This window comes from Bacillus rossius, chromosome 2 (genome assembly GCF_032445375.1).
Source record: "Bacillus rossius redtenbacheri isolate Brsri chromosome 2, Brsri_v3, whole genome shotgun sequence".
NCBI classification, from domain to species: Eukaryota; Metazoa; Arthropoda; class Insecta; order Phasmatodea; family Bacillidae; genus Bacillus; species Bacillus rossius.
In genome coordinates, this window is record NC_086331.1 from 9969178 (window position 1) to 9992310 (window position 23133).

General features: G+C 34.5%; 1 protein-coding gene across 5 annotated transcripts in view; it reads left to right on the plus strand.

Annotated features, from left to right (window-relative positions):
• The window catches only part of LOC134529083 (WD repeat-containing protein 35), a 136092-nt gene that overhangs the window by 43589 nt on the left and 69370 nt on the right, over positions 1–23133 (plus strand). For all 5 annotated transcript variants that reach the window (XM_063362791.1, XM_063362792.1, XM_063362793.1 and 2 more), the window contains 7 exons: positions 1258–1418; positions 4460–4625; positions 7693–7838; positions 12414–12632; positions 13716–13857; positions 15764–15892; positions 20042–20133. In XM_063362791.1, the coding sequence (XP_063218861.1) occupies positions 1258–1418; positions 4460–4625; positions 7693–7838; positions 12414–12632; positions 13716–13857; positions 15764–15892; positions 20042–20133 (1055 nt within the window). The remainder of the gene's footprint in view (positions 1–1257; positions 1419–4459; positions 4626–7692; positions 7839–12413; positions 12633–13715; positions 13858–15763; positions 15893–20041; positions 20134–23133) is intronic.

Below are 23133 nucleotides of genomic sequence, written 5' to 3' on the forward strand. Positions count from 1 at the left end.
AATACACGAGTTACTTTTTGTACAGAGTGATCGTAGAAGTAAGGGAAAGACTACTTTAAGAGTATTTGATGAACAGAGTGTAGAATTTTGATGCAGTTTGTAACCTAGTGCTGATTTCCTTATTTAGGGCACTATATAGGTATTGTTGATAATATCTTGGTCTTCATTTTGTACCTGCAAATGAACTGATATGTGATTCTGACTCATATCTTGTCAACCTCTATTGTTCGGTAGGTGTTCAATTAGAGTTTTGGTTTTTGAAATTGTTCTTGATAGATCTTTTTATTAGTTTGTACCTCTGTTTCTGTCAACCTGTAGCACAACATCATTGGTATAAACAAGCACATTTGTTCAGGGATGCGTGCAGGGGATGATGGGGGGATATCCCCCTCCTCACCTTCTGAAATACAAAAAAAAATCTATCATTCTTGCCAACAAAAGAAAAGAATTTGAAAGCAAACAGCAGGCAAACAGGATCTGTTCCCTCACTCCCCCCTTCCCCCCAAAATGAAATTCTGTATACGATACTGCATTTGTAGCCTGATCTTAATTGAAACTGCTTATATTAACTCATTCAGTATTATAATGAAGCAATCTGGTGACGGACATCACACATTCCAACCCCTTGCCCACGTTGTGAGAGATGAAGACATGTCCCACGCCGCGACAACCAGAAAAAGTGACGACCTTTGGGGCTCTGGTGAAGCCATGTTAGGCATAGCTGGCCTGTGGTAGAATCAAGCATGCTTTCAAACTAAAACAAAATATTGCTGCTTAAAATTACTTATCTGTCAATTTTTTATTATTATTTTATTAGCAAATAAAAATATGTAGGTGGTTTTGAACTTGCATTTTAATCCACTGCCTAGTTATGAAGTTATGTCAGACTTTCATATAGAGCTTTCTAGTAAAATTTACTTATCTATTTACTTGATTTGCTAAACTATAGTTGAATTTCTCTGGAATTAGTTATTTGGGATATAAGCTGATCAGGAAACAATGCCAGTACGTACTTGTGCATACATATATGCACACTTGTATGCACAAGTACGTACTTGTGCTTACACATATGCACACTTGTACACATCATGCTGGCACACATTACTGTTGCACACAAATTTGACTGCACAAGCCTTCATTTCCAAAGGAAAATAACCTTTGAATAGTGAGTGTTGCATATTATCCCAAATAACCACAGTGTATTTTAAATTTATCAATGAAGATTTTTGGTTGTTGGAAAAGTTTGAATGATTTCAGGTGCTGTTATTGTTGGTTCTGTCGATGGCAATAGAATATGGGGCAAGGAATTGAAAGGATCAATGTTGACTGGAGTAGAATGGTCACCGGATGGGAAAATGCTTCTTTTTAGTATGCGTTCTGGAGAGATCCACATTTACGACAATCAAGGAAATTATTTGGTAAGCTTTAACTAAAAAATTATTTTAGTGTAACATAATGTTTATAGAATAATTTTCAAACAATGTTGCTTTTTCATTAAAAATTCAATTCTTTTCATCTTGAGTCAACAACATTTGTTATTTAACTTCTTCCTTTTCATTTTCAATTTGGATATTGTAATCCTGGTGAAAGCTTATCATTTAATCTAAGCCTTTAAAACAATCCAGATCTCTGGTCAACTAAAATTGGTTTAGATTGCACATACCAAAAAACACTTGAAGCATTTGTTGGGTTCAAAAGATCTTTCAAGTTATGAAAAAAATATGACTGTAGTTGATTGATTATAGAAATAACATCTCTTGGACACAACATGATTTTTATGTTTTTTTTTATTAATCCTTCATGAAAAACTTGCAAGTCACAATTGCCGCCATCTTCCGACCATGAAAACAAGTACATGAAGAAAAAAAACACAAATTCGCAGAAACAAAACAACTCCACTTGCGAAAATAACGTGGTTCATTATTATTATATATATTATATAGTATATGTATACAGTATAGGTTTAGGGCCAGTGACCCCACGTGGCCAGAAAGTTTCGGTTTGCTCCATGATTTACATCCGACTGGCGATGAATCAAGAATTAATAAACAGTCGATGAACCTGAGGTAGATAAAATGACACAAACAGCAGTTAAACAAAAGATGCAGACTGCATCCTGCTTATGTTCGCTTATCAAAGCAACTGGGTGGGACAGCTGCCGAGACTGCTGTTTTGTGCCACCTGGCTTTTTGACAGTTGTATCTATCACGGAGTTGCTCTCACGCACCGCTTCAGTGCGCGAGCACTGATGTCACTGACCGTTACGTACGTTTGAATTTTACAAGTCGGTTAATACAATGAATACCAATTCCTAGCCCTGTTATATTTTCCCTTTAACCAATTTTAAAAAGCAATTAAAACACTCATAATTAGTAAAACATGAGGGAAATTGTGGGCATTAAGTTAGTATTCCTTGCCTTCCTTGTATGTAAACACTTCATGCATATTGAGCAGAAAATTTACAAGGTATTAATAAGATTTGAGGGTAACGCTGTTGGCTGGCTTGAAGTCTTCTAATCCGCACACTCGCTCATAAGCATACTTAGAATGATGTTACTGGCTTTAAAATTCCTTCATTTAATAGCCGTAACCCACCTTTTTTGTGCACACTCGTAAATACAAATGATATTATATGTAGACTTGTTAACAATTTCAATATGTATGTTAATCACTTACAACCTACCAGAGAGAAAAAACTTGTTAAAAAAATTATTTTTTCGGCATCCAAAGATTAATCATCTTTATGCTCTAATGTTTTTTCCCTAAATTAGTTAATACTAGATATATTATTATCTTTAAAAGATTTGTGCAATGGGAGTGCATGACTTGATGTAATCTTTTGGACATATGCCATTGCTAAGCACTTTTTCTGTTGAAGAAAACTAAAAAAATACCCAAAAGACAAAAAAAACAAATTAAGCAAAAAAATTGCTGTTGTCAACAGGATATAAACATCACATAATATTCCAAAACAGGAATATGGTCAACAAACAAAGAAAAAACAAAGATATATTATATTATATATATTAATATAAAATTTTATAGCAATCTATGGATACTAACTGTAATTATCTACATAATATTATATGTTCTGTACTTACCTTAGTTACATGTAGTATATTCCATGGTGTTGTAATGCATTATATTTCCTTTTGTATTATCTTTTACTTTATGTTTCAATTATTCACACTAGGTATAACTTCAGATTGTGTGTCTGTTGTATGTGTCAATGTTTTAATTAATTTTGCTTTGTATTTGTTAATTGTCATTTTTTTGGTGTTTGTTTGTTTTTATGTATGGTGGCAACCACCCTGGCTCATCGCTGTTGGTAGTCATCTCACAACATCAATAAATAAATAAATAAATAAATAAATAAGCCACATCGAACTGAACACCCTACAGCAGAGTCTCATGGACAGTCAGAACTGTATAAACGTAGCCCAGCAACCCATCATCACCTTGATGGCAATAGCGTTCCTGATGCTATGAGCGAGGCATGTCCTTGTATATTTAAACAAGACATAGGGAATTTCCTTTTACAGCCACATGGCAACATCACGCCCTGTGTAGGGTCCACCGATTCCATGGGTCTTGTCACTTGGAGGCATATGATCGTATTCACATCTCAAACGTAATATCCATGTTAGACCCATGTCAATATATATTAAAAAAGGCTCCGGCCCTTTCAGTGGTAGTTGAATAAAAAAATCATTTTAACTGAATAAATCTAGATTACTGATTGCAGTAATTTTAATTATTAATGTGTATTTTTGTTCTTGTAAATAAAGTATGCTATGTCTAAGGTTTTATTAATTATTTCAAAGGACATTTTCAGATTGTGAAACATACATAAAATGATTTTCAGGATTTGGAAGCCCAACTGTAATGGAAATTTACTTGTTAAAATTTTTTTTATTGAAAGTTTTGTATGTTTTTGAGAGTTTTATAGTAGTTTAAAAATATTAATATGTTTTATAAGTGGGTGGATTGTCAGAATAATAGCGCAAGGAATATAATTTTTTTTAAATTATTATTTTTTAGTCATAATTTTGAATGTTTTTGAAATTTCATCTGATTTCTTGATAAATATATGATTTTTTTAATAGGAATTCAGGTGGTTGAATTATATAGTGCAAAAATGAGCTTGTATGTGTGTGTGTGTATATATATGATCTTTAAGAATCATTTAAAATGATATATAATAAATTGTTAATAATTTAATGTTTGAAGGTCAGTAAAGTTATTCTCCCAGGTCATTGGTAAAAGTAAAGGTCAGTTGTCACCAGAGTCACAAAATTTAGTCATAGACAATTTACATTATTTCAGTCCTGAATCTTACCCTCTGAACTTCGAACCTATTCTACTGACTATGTTTGTTACGTACTTTCATAAGTTTGTAGTTGCATAAAATGTTACTTGGTTGGTTAGTACAGTATGTATCTGTTGTGATCCCTTGCAGATGAAACTGGGTATCCATTGCCTGCCAACCGGTGTGGAGGGAGTGCCTGTGGTGGGTCTGCACTGGTATGATGGGCATCATGGGTTCGTCGAAGAGGACTGTCCGGTTTTAGCAGTTTGCTTTGAAAATGGTTCTATGCAGCTTATGAGAGGGGAAAACGATGATGGTCAGTAAAAATGTTTCAGCTTTTTCAATTTTTGTTTTATGTTTTGTTGCTAGTTGCAGCTGGATTAATAATGGTCAATAAACATTTTTTTGGAAATTAGTACTCGTTAAATGTCAAGTGTGTCACACCTGCACACTATTTTGGAGTCTTAATTTACTTGCTTATAACTTGAGAATATAATTTTGATAATAACAGTAAGCAACGCTTGTGCATTATGTAGTAAAGAAAAAAAAGTTTAAAGGAATTCATTTCTTGAACAGTGATAGTAGAATGGAGTTGACATTATTTTATGTTAGCATTTTAAGTAATGTTTATCATTTAAGATGAATAACAGTAGTAGTTTTCCTGGTGATGTTACTGTAATTTTTTTTACATAAGGTTAATATCGGTTAATCTCAAGTTCAGAACTTAGTGTGTATAGTTATATTGTATGAATGTCTTGTTTTGTATGAGGCTGGAAGGCAGTGGAATGATTGTACTGGTAAGTGGAAAAACCTGGATTTACTTGTTACTTGGGATTCTCAATATTTGGGAAAGTTATAGAAAAAAAAATATGGAAATGATCAAAAACTCAGGATATTTTAATTTTTGTATTAGTACCGTACTTAATGTACTTATATTTAACTAATTTTTTGGCTCAAAGTGTGTTTTTATGAATAGTATCAGCATGGAATGACAAAACCCGTAGTCAAGTATATTATGACGGTGTCCAGACACATGAGAAATCCAGATGACGTTTTGATATTGATGAGTCAAGAGATGTTTACATTTATAATGTTTGAACCAGAAATTTTGAAACCTGAGTGTATTATTATAAATTTCTTGTTTGGATTGATATTTACATTTATTTTTCATTACAGATAAATAAAATTGTTATTTAGTAATATTTTAATATCACGTATCCTGCTTTGATATTTAGTGATATTTAATATATAACACTGTTATATAGTTTATTTGGATGGTAAGTTATGTGATTAGTTTTGGTTATGATTTTGGAAATCTGAAAGTGAAAGATTTTCCTAATTTAAAGTATATTATTTTCTAAAACTGATTCTATCCACCAGCCCATTTTCAGTATACATAAAATCACTTATTCTTATTATTTTTTACTGTTTCATGATGCATGATCTGTTTAATACCTGTAATAATTTATTAATTTTTTTTTTTTTAGGTTTTACGAGGGGGACCCAAAACAACCAGATTTTTGTCAAAAAAAATTTAATACCTTTTTTTACAAAATTCCATCAGTCACCTTCAAAATACTCTCCATTAGATGCGATGCACGTGTCAAGTCTTTTTTCCCACTGATTGAAGCACCTTTGGAACTCTTCAACTGTGATATCCTCCAATGCCCTTTGCGAAACTGTTTTTACCACCTACACATCATCAAAATGCTTCACTTTTAGATTTTTCTTCATTCTCAGGAACAGGAAATAGTCGCACGGGGCTAGGTCTGGGGAATACGGAGGCCACCCCTGAGAGGCAGAATAGCAGTTCCCTCGCAAGGCCGTGTGTGTGGGGGCGATGTCCTGATCGCCAAACTTCCGGGCGTTTCCTCCACACATCCTCTCGCAAACTTCTTAAAACTTACAAATAAAAGTGCTGGTTAACAGTCTGGCCAGTGGGAACAAATTCCCGGTGCACAATTACACGAACATCAAAAAAGACAATGATCATCGCCTGAACATTCAACCTCACTTGTCTTGGTTTTTTTTTGGTCTGGGGGAGTTGGCGAGTCTTCCAGTGGCTTGACGCTTGCTTGGTTTCTGGGTCATACCTGTAAACCCAACTCTCATCACCTGTAATGAATTGGTCAAAAAGTATGGATCACTTTTTCATTATCTTTTTTCAAGTCCTGGCTCTAATTCAATTGAAGGTTTTTTTGATTAGCTGCAATACGTCTCATTTGCAAATCGTCTGACAAAATCTGCTGGTATGAGCTCCAATCACTCCTGTCTCTTCTGAAATTTCGTCAATTGTGAAACAACGATCCTCGTTGATTTTTTGGCAGATTTTTTCAACGTTTTCATTGTTTCAAGATGTTGAAGGGCGTCCAGAACGAGCATGGTCTTCAACACTCATCTCACCATGTTAAAAGCACCAAAACCACTTGAAACTTGTGCGCGGCTCATAGTATCCTCCTTGAAAGCCTGATAAAGCATTTGATAAGCTTCCATTGCCTATTTTTCAAGCAGGAAACAAAATTTCAAACACACTCTTTGTTCTTTTAAATCTTCCACAATGACTTCGCAGGCGGAACACAAGAACAGTAAGAGGAAAACAATACTACGATCAAACGTTAACCTACAAACTGATGCTGTCTGAGCAGCTGTTTAGTGAAAGTATCTACTAACACCATCTAGTGGGAGAACTCTCTACTACATCTACGAATGGCAGCACACTCTCAGTGCAGTTTGTTTGGGTCCCCCCCTTGTATTATGCACTACTCATATCAATTAATATAAAAAAATTACTGGTTTCACATATTTCTCTTTTAAGATTCTGCAATTCCTAATAACATTTTTCAACTGTATAAATATTTGGAACTGTTTTTTTCCCTCCATATCTGAATACTTTAACCAATTATTATTAGAAAATTAATACCTTCACCATATTTTGTCCAGAAATGTAAATTTCAGTCAAAAGTAATAGCTTATAACCATACACATTTACTACTTCAGAATTTGCAATTATTTGTTATGAAAGCAGGGACTAAAATCACATTCATTAATTACATTACTCCGGTCTCATTAAATTTATTTGTCAATAATGGTATCATAAATTTAAAAAATCTGAAAACTCAAGTTAATTAAAGATATGGCCAAATCTAAAATGAAAATCCATTAGCTTACTAGCCATTTCAATATTCTTTCTTATTTTGACTTGTTATCCTTATGAAATATATATAAATTTGCTATGTTTGACAATTTAGATAAGATTATTGTAGTTAATATTTAATAATAACGGATTATTTTAAAATTATTGAAATACTAAGACAGATATTTTGTCTTCTCATTTCTATGGTTCCTGCAGGGAAGAGAATTGATTGAGTGAATTTTTTTTCCAGTGCCTGTGCTGATTGACACTGGGATGACAGTTGTCAGCTGCAGCTGGAACCACAATGGCACCGTCATTGCAGTGACGGGAATGATGCAGCTGCCGTCAGACACCAAGGACTGTAATGTCATTCAGTTCTTTACTGCTTCAGGAGAGGTACATTTGTTTTGCATGTATATCAATGGTCTTGCTGTGGATTGTCACTTACCTTTTGCTATTAAATACCTATGTACTTTTTGCATAATTCAGTGGATGCTCTTCAATTTGTGCCAACCCAGACCCCCGGCCAGCTCTCAATTGGTCTGAATTGCACATACATAATTTTTGCTGGGCACAAACAATAATTTCAGTTCCATAGAATATTACTTTTTAAGGTTAAGTCTGTTCACCATGAACCTCAAATAAATAAATGAAGTCACAAATAAAGCTCATCGATTTATTTCTCTCTCTAACAAGCAATGGACACGGCCATCATTTTACGACACAGTAGCATTTACATTCCGAAAACAATTAAAAACTCGCAGACAAACAAAACTTCCGAAAAAAAAATTTGGTGCATCCTTTGGGCACAGTATTTTACTTACAGTTCATTAACGAAAATCCCAAGGTCGCTGGCGACGCATGGTAAAAAAGGGCCGACAGACCTTTGTCTGCTCGGCGTGAACACCAATTCACAAAAATGGCTTCAACTGGGCCTATGATGCTGTCTGTGGTCGAAAACTTCTAATTAAAAATGTCCAAAATAATGTTTCTCATCATGGCCCTGATCACAGGCATGAAATTCTTCTCAACTCTTCTTTATATGTTTAATTTAGCAAGCCAAAATCCCCCCCACACAGCTACTCTCGCAGATGTCCAAGCAACGACTAACTGTGAGGCTACAAAGCTGCTTCCACCATGCTGGGAAGAGGCAGGGGCACAACCTCACCGACCAATCACAAGACAGCACTCACAAGGACACAAAAGTATACCTATTTCCTATCCCTTGCAACAAGGCTTTTCCTGCAAAAATAAAACATGAAAAATCACAGTCTTTTCTGATTGGCTGATGAAACTACGTGATACAATTACTGTCTCATCTGGGGAAGGACTTCTGCCGATTTTTCCTTCATAAGAAAACATACTGAACCCACCAGAATTTCTCGGCACAAAAAAAAAGTATAAAATATTGGCGCCGCTGAGTCGCGCATCTGTCTATCGTCCTTCCTTTTCACGACACAATACCAATGTTCCAGAAACATAGTTAAAGCTTTAAATTAACTCCAAACGTAAAATACAGGTGTAAAAACCATACTCAAAATGAATAAAATACTGAAAAATGCATTCACACAAATAATAACCTAGCAAACAAAGTGAGAATCAGTAAAAAAAAAACAGTGAAACTGTTTTTTTTTAATAAAACAACCTAGTATAAAAATTAATTATAAGAATATTAAGAATGATAAAATACAAATATGAAAAACTAGGTCACTATGACCTTGGACCATATAATCAATTGATAAACTGTCTTACTGAAAAAAAAATATTATGACTAAAGACCTGCAAAATTCGCGGTTTCGATGGCCTTCAGGATAGACTGCACATACCCCTGTACACTCGGGCAAATAATGCAAGTTCATTAGCTGCTGACTTGTAAGTCGTCTCAGCTGGTTTGTCTGTGATTCGATCCTTCTTTGGTTGAGGGTTTATAACTGGTTGAGATTCGTCCAGATGAACAGCAAGCCAATAGCAAAATTGTTATCTTTAAAAGATTTGTGCAATGGGAGTGCATGTCTTGATGTAAGTTTTTGGACATACGCCAATGCTAAGAACTTTTTCTGTTGAAGAAAAACTAATAAATAAAATAAATAAATAAATAAAAATACCCAAAAAAGACAAAAAAAACACAAAATTAAGCAAACAATTGCTGTTGTCAACAAGGATATGAACACCACAAAATATTCCGAAACGGGAATATGGTCAACAAAAAAAGAAAAACAAAGAAAAATGTACTAAGAGAACGAAAAAAAAAAGTTGCACCTGTGTTTCCGTACCATGTGCGTCTCTGCCTGAGGACGGGAGCAGATAGCAGTTCCCGAAACGTCGCTTGTTTCTGTTTTGGTAAAACTATTGTATTTGTTTGTCTTTTCGTTTTGTCGTGTTTTTTGTCTCGTTTCAACTGTTGTGCTGAATTATTTTGGGTTCAATATTTTTGTGTTGTCATCATTTGTGGGTTGTTTTTTTTTTCGTTCTCTTAGTACATTTTTCTTTGTTTGTTGACCATATTCCTGTTTCGGAATATTTTGTGGTGTTCATGTCCTTGTTGACAACAGCAATTGTTTGCTTAATTTTGTGTGTTTTTTGTCTTTTTTGGGTATTTTTATTTATTTATTTTATTTATTAGTTTTTCTTCAACAGAAAAAGTTCTTAGCAATGGCGTATGTCCAAAAACTTACATCACGTAATAGCAAAATTATCTAAGAGGTATATGTGTTTGAATTCTAGCCTATCACCGAATGAATCCGCGAATTTTGCAGGTCTCTAATTATGACTTAAAAATACTCTGCATAGCTGGGGTGGGCAGGGGTCTGCAATGCTACAAAGTATATCGGGTATAGAACTCAGGGGTTGTAGCTGAACTGAAACAGTTCATTTTTAGATCAGATTATATCTATGTCCCCCTTGGGTGCTTCAGTATAGCCGAGTTAGTTAGATTGTTGAAGGGAGGACAGTTAAAAGATTGTAAAGCTAAGGTAAGACTCTTAAATCCTGCCTGGTGATTTCTGAATGACATTTTGGTATTGAAATCATACAAAAATACACCTTTTCTTTTAACAATTATGATGGTCATCCATCATATTTTTAAGTTTCTTGAGTTATTAGTTTCCAAACTAGTAATTTAATTAGGCACTAAATGATTTATTTTTCAATAACCCACAAACTATGATTCATATAAAAAAGTAATATGGTAAAGAGTTTTTAATTTGTATTTTATAACAGAATACCTCCCAATTTGTGTCTGGTGTTTGAACCATTTTCCCCTTGTTAGTAAAATACAGTATTTTAACTCTTCTAATGTCTGGGTTCTTTGATTTTTTTAAAAGTTCATCATAATTAGTATGTTAACGTAAACGCTTAGCAAATCTATTATAACTTGCAAACTATGTATCACATCAGAAAAAGTTATGCGACATAGAAGTCAAGGGAGTTGTTAAGTGTAAACAATTTTGGAACATCTGCTGTATAAGGATATTTATTAATTAATCTATTAATATTATTTATCAAGCACTTATGATAGGGTGAGCAGAATGATATCACAATCAAATGTAAGTATAAATATTTTTTTGACGTGACGTCTAATAAATCGATGAACGCGCCGGCTGCACGCACGAAAAAGTGTCCCGTTACGCACATTGTCCCACTACGATGTGTCCTGTTAGGCTCATTGTCTTCCGTGGAAACCAGGCACTCGTTAATACATATTTTCCTTTGTTTATCGCGAGGGGTGTTATTATTAATGAATTATAAATAAAATTTCGTGCCCGGGGCCACAATTGCATATCATTTTGAGCACTGGAAGACATAAAAACGTAAAATATTCTCGACAAATTTTAATCTCGGCCCCAGCGCACAACGTGCGTCTGGGTTGGAGATTAAAGCCGAAATTCTTTCTTAAACTTTTATTAACTGCAAGGGCATTTTTATTAAATTCTACGTTTGATTTCACGACTAACAAACTTCGTCGTTAAATGTGTAGTTGCGAAAAAGCGTAAAACATTCTCGACGATCTTGAAGTTAGTATAAACATAGCGGCCGACTAGCAGCCGACAATATATTTTAAATTTCCCGCCTACCACTATAAGAAATAAACATTGCGGACTACATACGTTTTTAAAACTTCCACAACACAAAACAAAATTTTTATAAATATAAATACAACATCTGAAACTATTATTTCCAATATGGTTTCGTGGCCGTGCGGTTAGTATCGCTGACTACCAATCCAAAGGTTGATGGATCGAAACCCCGCCGCCACTATACCTTAATTTTTGTACTAGTAAAAATAAATACGGCATACGTGACACTACAAAAGTAATAAACATATTTGAATTAATGAGTGCAAATAAAAGTAAATTTATCAATTAAATTGTAGATTTCATTTCACTCCTTTGTATCCATACAAAATAGTGATAATTCAATAAAAATGATTCAATTTTATTCATAAAAGTATGCAGAGGTAGATTTTATCATACAAAAGATAGAAAAATTAAAAATAAATTACTTCCTCAAAGAATAACATATTTTTAATGCCTAAATGGTTTGGTTGCAAAAACCTATTACGGCTCAGTCTCAGGCCGAATTGGATATTTCATTTTCTTCTGGATCAATAATTTCATCAATGTTTTGTTATGACGTTGTCACGTTAAACGATCGTCCGTAAAACGACTTTACAGACAACTAATTTTTTTTTTTAAAAAGTTGGGAGACAGTGATCAATTGTAACTTGGTTTCCAATTTACTATAAAGATTTAATTTACAAGTTAAGTGTTATGTTACAGTTTATGTTGAATCATGTAATCAACTATGTAATATTTTAAGCCCATTTGTTGAGTGCAGGAAGTAGGTAGTTTAATAATGTTAATCAAACTAAGACACTTACTCTTTGGAGTTAGCAGTCATGAGAGTGCCTTTAATTAAATGGTTCAAATAACCACAACCACAAATGTTGAATAGATGTTTATTTTTCCCCAGCACTTGCGCACACTGAAGATCCCTGGGAAGGAAGTTACGAGCTGTGCTTGGGAAGGGGGTTCTCTGCGTGTCGCACTGGCCGTAGATTCGCACATATTTTTTGCCAACATACGGCCGGACTACAAATGGACCTATTTTGAACGTACTGTTGTTTATTGTTACTTCAGGCCAGAAAGGCCTGGGACAACGGTCACCTTTTGGGATACAAATAATAATGAGGTAAGTCATTTTTGTCTTAAAAAATTGAAGATGTGGTAACTAAAATCATGGTTTATGATCTGGATTTTGAAAGTTCAATACAATTATTAACAATAATAATGGAATTATTTTTAGCACGTTTTTGAAAGAACTGAAAACTTCTATTTCACTAATCAGAAAAAAAAAAATGTTTGTGATAATTATTTGTTTGTAGATCAGGTACAACTTTATTTTAACCTGCTAACTAGGAAATATTCAAGGCTTATTCTATTTATATTTTTATTGACTGGGATATAAATTTAATTATGTTTCTGTCATGCATGAAAACTTCTTTGCATGTATGTCATATTAGAAGTAAATAATCATAAAATCAGCATAGAAAAAATTAAGTAATGTTTAAATTAAGATGAAGACTAATATTTTAGTCATGTATAAATCATCTGCATTTTGATGAAAATCTATCCTTATATTAGGTAATAACCGAATATAATGTGTATTATCGGGTTGCTTAAATTATAAATACTGCTGTAAATTATGCTCTTATTTTCACTTTAAAAAAATGGTAAACTAGCTTCATACAAGCTATACTAGTTGTATTTTATGAATTTACATTTTTTAAAGTAAATTCTTACTTTAAGGGTGTGGTTTAGTGAATAAAAATCACTAGTCTTACAAATATTTTTCTTTTTAGTAAAATACGAACAAAACGTTGGAAATCAACCACCCGATCACTTCGCGCTCTCATTCAAGCCTCCTGAATTGGGTTTTCATTGCTTTTTTAAATCACCCCATGCAATGCTGGGTTGGTTCCTTGCTACAGACAATGACCAATTACTTCCCTTTTGTTATTGTCTTGAATGACCTTGCTATCGATAAAATTTTAAGCCAAATAAAATATTTGAAAAAATTAAAAAGAGCTTTTTGAGTTTTAATGTTTCTTTTTTTCATGTATATTTGCCTTGGTCCTGTAAATATTGTTTGATTGAAGACTTTGTGTGATATCTATAATGCATGGGTGGCAGTTAAAATATTGAACTAGTCTAATGTATCTTATTTTTGTGATCAGTGATGTACTAATGCTTACATGCATGCATAAATTTCTAGTGCTACAACAAGTTCATCAAATCCCTGTTGGGCATTGCATCTTATGGTGAGCATTGTGTTCTGGCAATAAAGGCAGAGGAAGACAATACAGGCGGACAATATGGCCTTATCCTGTGCAATGCTATTAGCACTCCAGTTGATAGTAAGCATTTTAGTTTATATCAAATATTTATTTTAAAGTTTTGATTACATCTTTAATCATCATTGTTACATAATTCATGAGAACCTTGTAACATACAGTATGTTAGAGCAGTTGCAAGTTTTTATGCAAACGGTAATATAGGGATATGCTCTACGAGTTAAATAATTTAAAATCATTTTTTGAAACTCTTTACAGATATATTATTAAAAATCATAGCTTTTTATGGGATACACAACCCCTACAGGTGTTCTGGTTCTGCACAGACTGAGTTTTTCATCTGTTGTTTCTCGTGTCAGATAAAAAATATATAGATAGGTTACAAATGCTACAAAACTAACTGCAATTATAAATATTTTGAATTTTGGAAGGATATTCATAGTTGTGAATAAATAGTATGATGTATTTTGTGCTTGCTCAAAATGGTATACCTATTTTTAAAGTGAACTAGCTGCTACAAGTTTAAATAAATTGTATACATATTCAGTATGCAGAAAGTAGCTTACCGTATTTTATTGCATAATCGTCACACTCGCATAATCATGCCAGAAAAAATATTCTTGCATAAAAGTTGCATTGTTTTTGGTCCCCCTGTTAGATTCCAAGCACTTTGTGTAGGTAGTAAACATGACCTTTGCAAAGATCACAGAACAAAACACCATGCAACGGCAATCTGTTTTAAAGTTGCTGTCAGTAAGTTTGGTAGTTATAATGGAAAAATACAGTAATTACAATAACAGTAAAATTTGTTTAAGATGTACTCACATAATGCGATTTCCCGTCCAATTCGTCAAATGTTTCAGTCCCGCCATTTTCGCCATAAGATGTACATTATTTTTTCTCATGTAAATTGTTGCCCATAAAATTATTTTCCAGTATAAAACGCTGTATTTTGAAAGTTGAAATCCATTATTTGTTGGGATATTCACTGCTTACTTATTTAATTAATGGAAATATGAAGTTATCCTATGTGTAAGTTTTCTTTGAAAGACATTTCCTAACATTATAACCTTTATCTGTTCGTCGCCGTTGTTTAACGCATATAAAAATGTAGCCAGCGCTAGTTGGCAACATTCATGTTTGGTTGTGTTGATGCCTGTATAGAGTGTGTGCTCCTAGTCGAATATCGATATTGATAGCTCGCTGATTGCATGCAATCCCCGTACTCTGTCTCTTGCCAAGCAAACTGCATTTGATAGCCTGCACTCTTTCGTGGTTAGTATGTATTACGATAGTTCGAACTCATGTTCGGTCACTGTTTTCATTTTTCTATTTTAAGTTTAACGAAGTATGTTTTTGTTGCATGATTAATTAATTTAAGTAGTTTGGCGTGCTTTTGTGTACTATCTTTTTAATTAAGCCTATTTCCATGCAACATGTTTTGTTTTTATAAAAAACTTAACACCCACCAAAAAGGCTTTTCTCACATAAAAATCACACCCCTACTTTTTTGAAGCTTGATTTAGCTTTCGAATTAAATGTGCGATGATTATGCAATGAAACACTGTGTTAGTAAAGAGGAAAAGTACATACATGCTTATTTGCTTAAAGTGACTTGCAAGCCAGCTATCTGCCATTATGTCAAGCCCATGCTGTGGAGTGATATCAGTCATCCCTGCCACCGCTTGCTACGCCACTGGGTATAACTGAAGTGCTGAAATGTGCAATTAGTCAGTGCCGGTGTTTTTTGATCCTGAGCAACACCACGCTTTTGAAACATGATGCATTGCTCTGAGGTTTTTGTGGTAATGCCATTGCCCTCAACAACATGAAGTTTTAATGACTGCATTACTGGAGATATATCTCTCAACGTGAAAAATCCCTGTGCCAGCTCAGAATAACCCCCTTGACCTCTGTACAGCTTACCAGCCAGCTGTTCTGATCAGTATTTGTGGCTTTATTTCCCTAGGTAAATACATGAACATTGAACCTTTATGGATAGCAATGAATACATCGTACGTGTTTGCTGCATCACATGATAACTTTTTACTTTGGCACTATAAAACTCCAAAAGCAAGATCATCAATACATATCCCAAGTAAGTTAAATGTTTCACTGTGTTTTTGTATTTTTTGTAATTTATTGTAATTAATATTTCTCTGCTATATGCACGCAGTAGTCCAGTTTATAATTCTCCTGTGAATGAGGTAACGTGGCGTTCATCACCGTGCTGTACATAGGACACCAAGAAAGGAATGCTGTTGACATGCAGAAGTAAAACAGTATAGCAAATACCTAATCTTTTATTTTAATTTTTATATATTTTATGAAAATGAAGTTTTTGTGCTAATATATTAGTTACTAGTATTTTTCTAATGTTTTCACAGGTGATATGATTCTTGAACCACAAGAATAGAACAATTCTTACTGCAACTTAAGTTTATGTTCTAATATTAATAAATAATAGGGCTGATCGGTTGACCGAATTTTCGGTTCGGTTCGGTCATTTTAGTAAAAACCGAAGCCGAACCGAATTCCCAGAAAAAACCGATGATTCGGTTTTTATTAGGGCATTAAAAACTAACTTCAAGTACATATCTACCAAATAATGTACCTTAACATTCATATTGGATAAGAAACGTACCGCTTGCATAATACATCAAAACACATTTAAGACGCATGCTAAGTTTTTCACTATAAAACGTTTAAATCATCTATTCTCTTAATGTTCGCCATTTTAACCATGGGATAGTAAAGTCTAAGCGTTTCTTACAGTTCACTATTTCCTATGTTTAACGTCGGAAGTTTCTGTCGGAATACTACTATTTTCTCTTAAATATATGGTTTTTTCTTATTTAAAGGATATATCACTTCCGTTACTAAAATAATATTTATTTAATTCCGGTTCGTAAGCTAAAACGGTAGAAGTTTCGTAGCATTGCTTAGTTCCGTTCGTATTCTGCAGGGCGCTCACGACGCATGGCGTCACTCAGTTCTATTTTCACATCACAGAATGCGCTATACGTGCGCTAGGATCGATTAGTTGCCTTCCAAGTTCCGTTCCAAATGGCAGTTGGAGAATGAATGTGCATGTCGTCAGACCCTTTAGATGTAGTTTGTTTACTATTCGCGCGTGATTATTGCGGCTTTGCGTCGTTATAGTCTAGAGTATTTGATTTCTCGTAAAATAAAAATTCTTTTTTGCCACTACGTCTTGGTAATTGGAGGCAACTATGAACATCTGTGACGAAGGAATTAAAAATAATACCGCCCGTGTTCCGCAAAGATGATGATGTTACGCACGTGACGGAAAAAAAATCCTAGTAAATACCGCATACTAAATATGAATACTTTACTTGTGTATTTTGAAAATATGGTCATTATGATTCATTCTGCCTTTAATGCACTGGTAGGTTAAGACGTTTTCTTGGTTAAGACGTTTGTTTATGTTGGCTTGTCCATTAACTCCCGGCATAGAGGCTACAGTAGGAAGTTTTTATTTGTATATTGATTTTAATCACATTATTGCTATTGAATTTTATTCCAGTACATTTCATAAATTCAAGCTGGCAACAAGGTTAATGTAATACTAATTATTAATGTTCTAAACTGTTTTGTTCTGTTCCTTTTTACACATATGGTTGTTTCAGTAGCATATAAACTTATTTATAAATACAAATAGTAGTTGAAAATAACTTTTATATTGCTGAGAAAGTGACTCCCCTAAGAAATAAAACTTTTGCAAGATATTGCAAGTAATCAAATACTATAGTGGAATTTTTTTTGGTATGACAGCTCAAAGAAAAATTTTGAAGTAGTGACCGAACCGAACCGAAAACCGACATTTTTAACAAAAAACCGAGCCGAGCCGAACCGAACTGAAAATGTGGGAACCGATCAGCCCTAATAAATAACATTAAAAAAACATAAGAATCCTCCATTGATTGTAACTTGGAATGACCTAGAAACTCTTTAATGCTCAAACAATAAGATCATTCTAATAAAATACGAAACAGACATGATGAAAAACTAAAGATCTGTTAGCCACGCTATAACAGCAAAAAATACTTAAATAAAAGAACCTAAGTGTGCACCGACCTCAAAATACAACTTTACAAAATACATAAAAGACATGTGACTATAAACTCAAAAATAAATCTTTCCTCAAGGTTGAGCCAAAAACTAACAAATATAAAATTAAAGAAATTAAACAAGTTCTTGCATTTTAAAATTTATGTAATTAAGATTGTCAAATCATACAAATAGCCTACCTAACACACATTAAATGCCAGCTACAAATAAACCATCATCAATTTATACTTAGATGTTTCTGAAGAGATAAGCTCATAGGTGCTACGATACATCTCCACTTATCACATCCTGGCCATCAACTTTGTCGCCTCCATGTGGATAACCGTTTCTTCTCTCAAAACGACAAAAAAACCTCAAATGCGTCTATCACTTCCATTGTCTGGCCGCCACAAAAATCCCACGCTATGCTATAACTCCACAAACCAGCGCCCTGATTAGGTCGACTCTCACGCGCTACCAAACCAACCAATCATCCTGTCTTAGCTTCCCCCCTCCCCCACCATCACTGCCTTCCCTTTCCCACAAGCTCACTGCCATCGCTGCATTCAGAAAGTGCCGTTCCACCAGAAAAGGGGAGTGTGAGATGAGGTTGGCGCCTCGCTACCATGCCAACCTAGCCTGCCGTACGTCGAGCTTGCAGAAAACTGGCCGAGCCACGCCCGGCTGCTACCTACGTGATGAGCCCAGTGCACAGAACCACGACAATTACACTCCAATATAAAAACTGTCCCTCTGATTATAACAAAAAATACTAAATCAAGACAAAAATTTAAAACCTGAGAAAAAAACTACATCACAATATATCAGCATATTAAATATCAAATAAATATCAAATGTGTAGTCATACAGAAAATTTGTTTAACAGTAAACCATTATGTTGTACAAGTTTTTAAATTTACTGGCCAACAGTAATCCTTTGGGATTTTATTTTGATCAATTTTCTACTTTGGATGACCTACTTTTCAGTTCATGTGGGAAACAACAGTAATGAATATTAATAGTTTTCCTTATATTATTACTGCAGCCGTATGTAGACTGAGCAGTGTGACACAATTCGTACATTTGCATGATGTGGACTCACTCAAGTGTGTAGCTCGACAGCTGTAAGCCACATGATGACAGTGGGAATGGTCTTCCAGAGGGGTAGTAATCTGTGTAGTATCATGCATGGCAGTGAAATCAGGAAAAAAAATAGCTAATGTGGTTAAAAACTATAGTGGTTATTTCCAAAACTTTTTCAGCTGATTGCCCCCTTTGAAATATGCAAGTCTTCACGCAAATAACCATGGCCTACACTTGCCCAGCATTTGCCTAGAGTGATTTAGGGAAACCGTGGATAACCAAGCTTGAGAATAGTTGGTCTCGCGGAAAACAATTTTAATTGTTACAGCATTAAATACTTTCTTCCCCTGCATTTCCCTGTATGAGCTGCAATTTCAGTTTCTTGCGTAGTACAATGATGATACATCCAGCTGTGGTGGACTCGATACAATAGAGTACCGATGAAGTGCTCGTGAATGTCATTATGAACTGTCTCTGGTCTGACATCCTTGTTGCACAAACAGTAGAGAATCCACATGATCACTTGTTTGTAGCTCTGTCTTTGTTTTTTCTCCCAACATTTTTATTTTGGAATGTAATTTTTGTTTATCATTGTATGATTTCCTTTAAAAAGAAAAGAGTGCCTCTTTATTTACACTGACATTAAATTTTGAATTTATATATAATGTAATATCTGTCTTTGATTTAACTATAAAATTGAAGCTTTTTTGTTTTGTCAAAATAAGTTAAGTTATAATTTAGCACTGCATTGAATAGTAAAATATTTTTAAGCCATTTGTTATAATTATGATGTTAAAATCGGAAGTATCTTTTACTCTGTAAGTATTTTGGTTAGTTGGTGACACTTCAGAACTAAGAGTGCTTACATGTTCTTAAAAAAATTGTTACAGGACAATAGCTGGCTGTACCCATGTATGTACAGTTTATTTCCTATTCACCCTGTTCCTTAACTATAGTTAATTATTGTAAAAAAAAGGCATTGCTTTATAATATTTGATGTTTCACGTGCCTTATAGCTATAACTGAGTGAAATGTGTTTTTGTTGAACCTAGTCTCTGATTTGGAAAATGTACTGTACATAATGTTTTACCAGGTTCCCACCAGCGCAAAGAACGGCTTTATCATGTTGATGATGCTCCTTCAGGAATAGCTGAAGTTATTCAGGATCTTGATAGATCCTATGAGGTTTGTAAATTTTAATTTTTGGTGTATGTTTTTTTGGAATTTTTTAAGATAATGTTTGGAAAACTTAATAGACCATTTCCTGTGTACCTAAAAATTTGCTTTTATGGGAGAGAATTTCAAGAATTTAAGTCCTTATGGCTTCAGAAAAAAACATTATTTCTTTCTGGCAATAATATTATAGTACAAAATAATGTACCTTTAAGTACATTCTGAAACTGTCTTATATTACAGACATATGTATTTGATGATTTAAAATAAAAATATTTTATTAAAATTTAATAATGAGCTTTAGAATGTAAATTCATAGTACACTTTATTTTAACACACAAAACTATGGTTCTTTCTGCGCTTATCCAACGTCCACTTGTAACACCTATCGTACCATAATTGTAAACATCTTCAAAGTCACATGCTAACCATGTTGAATATATGTATCATATAGTCACATCTAATTGGAAAATTGTACACAAAAATGTAGGTAATATAATTAAATTGAAACTATATAGTCGACCAACTTAATTTTCTAGGGCCCAAACCATTTGACTCCACATATGTGCCAATTGAACATAAACCTTGAAGCTAAGGAGAACCACTCTTAAAGTTACTGACATGTGTGGTTGTAAGCTTGGGCACGTTGCTTGTCGCTATACGTGTTTAAGTTGCTGGTGGTGTGAAACTGTCTTCTTGTGATCTTGTCTCACGTGGTGCACTTATTCTTGCACATGCTGCTGTTTTACTTGTTACAGTTGTTAACCTTTTTTTTGCAAACAACACCACACTTACTTGTTGAATGCTGCAACTAGGCCAATTTGTGGTCATGTTTTTGGGGAACAGGGTGATGTGGTTTGCAAATTGCTCGGCATACACTGGGTTTGCAGAGTCAAACATGTCTCGACTCCATAACGGATGTTCCAAGTGCCGCTCCAAACCTCCATGCAGGCGTTACAAAGGTGAAGCATGTTGTCAAGCACTCTTGTGAACATTTGTGACACATCATGGAAATTTTCGCAAGCCGCCGTTATGGATTGCTTTAACTCCACATCCGTCGCAACCAGCTACATGTGTACATTAAGTGGCCCGAATGGTTGAAGTCCAGAGGTGTTAGGTCTGGTGATTGAGATGGCCATGCAAATGGACAACTCTCCACCTATCGTCCAGGAAAAGAAAGTGTTGTTGAGATGCTGTCGCACAGCACGTGTTGAGTGGACTGAGGGCACCGTCATACAGAAACCACAGCTAGTGGCTCATCTTGTAACAGTTCTGTGAAATTAGCCCAGGAAATGAAAGGAAAAAATGTATAAATGTCGGGAAAAATTAGAGACAAGCTGAACTTTCGGCAGGTGTTAGGACCCAAAAAGAGGTGTATTTTCCCAAAAGTCCCCACCCCTCCCCTCTGTGCTTCCCCCCCCCCCTATCCACCCTTAAACATCCTATTTGCAAGCATTTGGATTACCCTTCATATCTCCGTTGTTATTTATAGCAGTCAAATTTTCTATATATCTTTTTATTCCTTATATTATTATCTACAATAAAGGTATATATAGTTTTGTTCTAAGATTAGCAATTAACTAGATATTAGTTAAGGAATGTCAATTTTTACAATTTTTAGTTAAGTTTGTTAAGAATATTTAAGTTTAAAATTTTAATTTGGGACAATTTCACGAAACACTTAAGATAAAAAGTGTAGAATGATTCTTTAGCTTTCCATCGGTATTAATTTGTCATATTTTGGATGAAGATAACATGAAGTAGAGGGCCGTAAGTAAACCAAGAACTCACCTCTCGCAACCCGGACTTAAAAGCAATCTGCCACACCCTATTCAAGCTCGCTCAGCTGGCCTTAAACGTTACTTGTAATTCTTCCTAATTATTCTAAATAAATTATATATACAATTTTAGTTCAGAATACAGAAAAAAAGTTGGTTTAATTTTTATATTATTTTTGCCAGTTTTGGTTCGGGGGGGCTTCAACCCTAACCCACATAGGATCGTTCAATTATCCACCACCTATGGACCCGCCGTGTTCCGGACTGGCAACAACCGGCAACTGTGAACTAAAATACATGACTGCTTATTCACAGTATGTGATAAAGAGCAATCAGTATCATCCACAGCATCACGGACCACCCACCCACCCACTTCAAGCTGTTGTGACATTTACTGAATTATTCACTTCTTTATGTGCATTTTTACTTCCAAACTTTGCTATTATTTACACATCATGCTATTTAATTTGTATAGAAAATTTCTACTTACAACAAAAGTACTTCAATGTATTTCACAAACAGATCTATTCATAACGTTTTCGACTCAACGCCTACATACATAATTATACATAATCAATTGCATCTTCATCTTCATCTATGGCTGTTGCATTGTGACCCGAAAGACCATTGCAGTGTTTACACATAGCTGAGCAATGTAAACCTGTCTTTCGACATCCACAATAGTTCCCACATGCAGATTTACATGAACATGACACTATGTGCAACATATCGTTTGGTGCAAAAGTTTATATGTGGTAATTGGCTTACGTACGTTTCTCTCGCCTCCAGCTTCTCTTAAACACTTATCCAAATTAATAAATGGAAGAGCCATGACATATGTTGAGTCACTTTTTCCCCTTCTGCTGTTAATGAGGTTCATGAAACCATTCCATCCTGGTTGGACATTCATTCCAGAAAGCCAAATAGAGTTTAGAGGAAACATGGTTGCTACTGTGAAGTCTGAATTTTTCAGCTCAGCTTTTAATTCGTGGTAGTCTTTCACAGTAATGCTACTAAGTCCGTTGTGGGCTTTTTTTCTTTGGGTAAGATCGTATCCTAATGCATTCTGGATTAAATGTTCCAGAATATTTCCTTGCAACCTTTACTTGAGTTTCAACACTAGAATCTGGGGTTATAGTTTGGACCCCACCCATTGCATGAAACGTGTTCACGCCATCCAGTGTTCGAACATTGGCATCAGCATTATCAAAATCATGCTGTATGAAAGCATCTT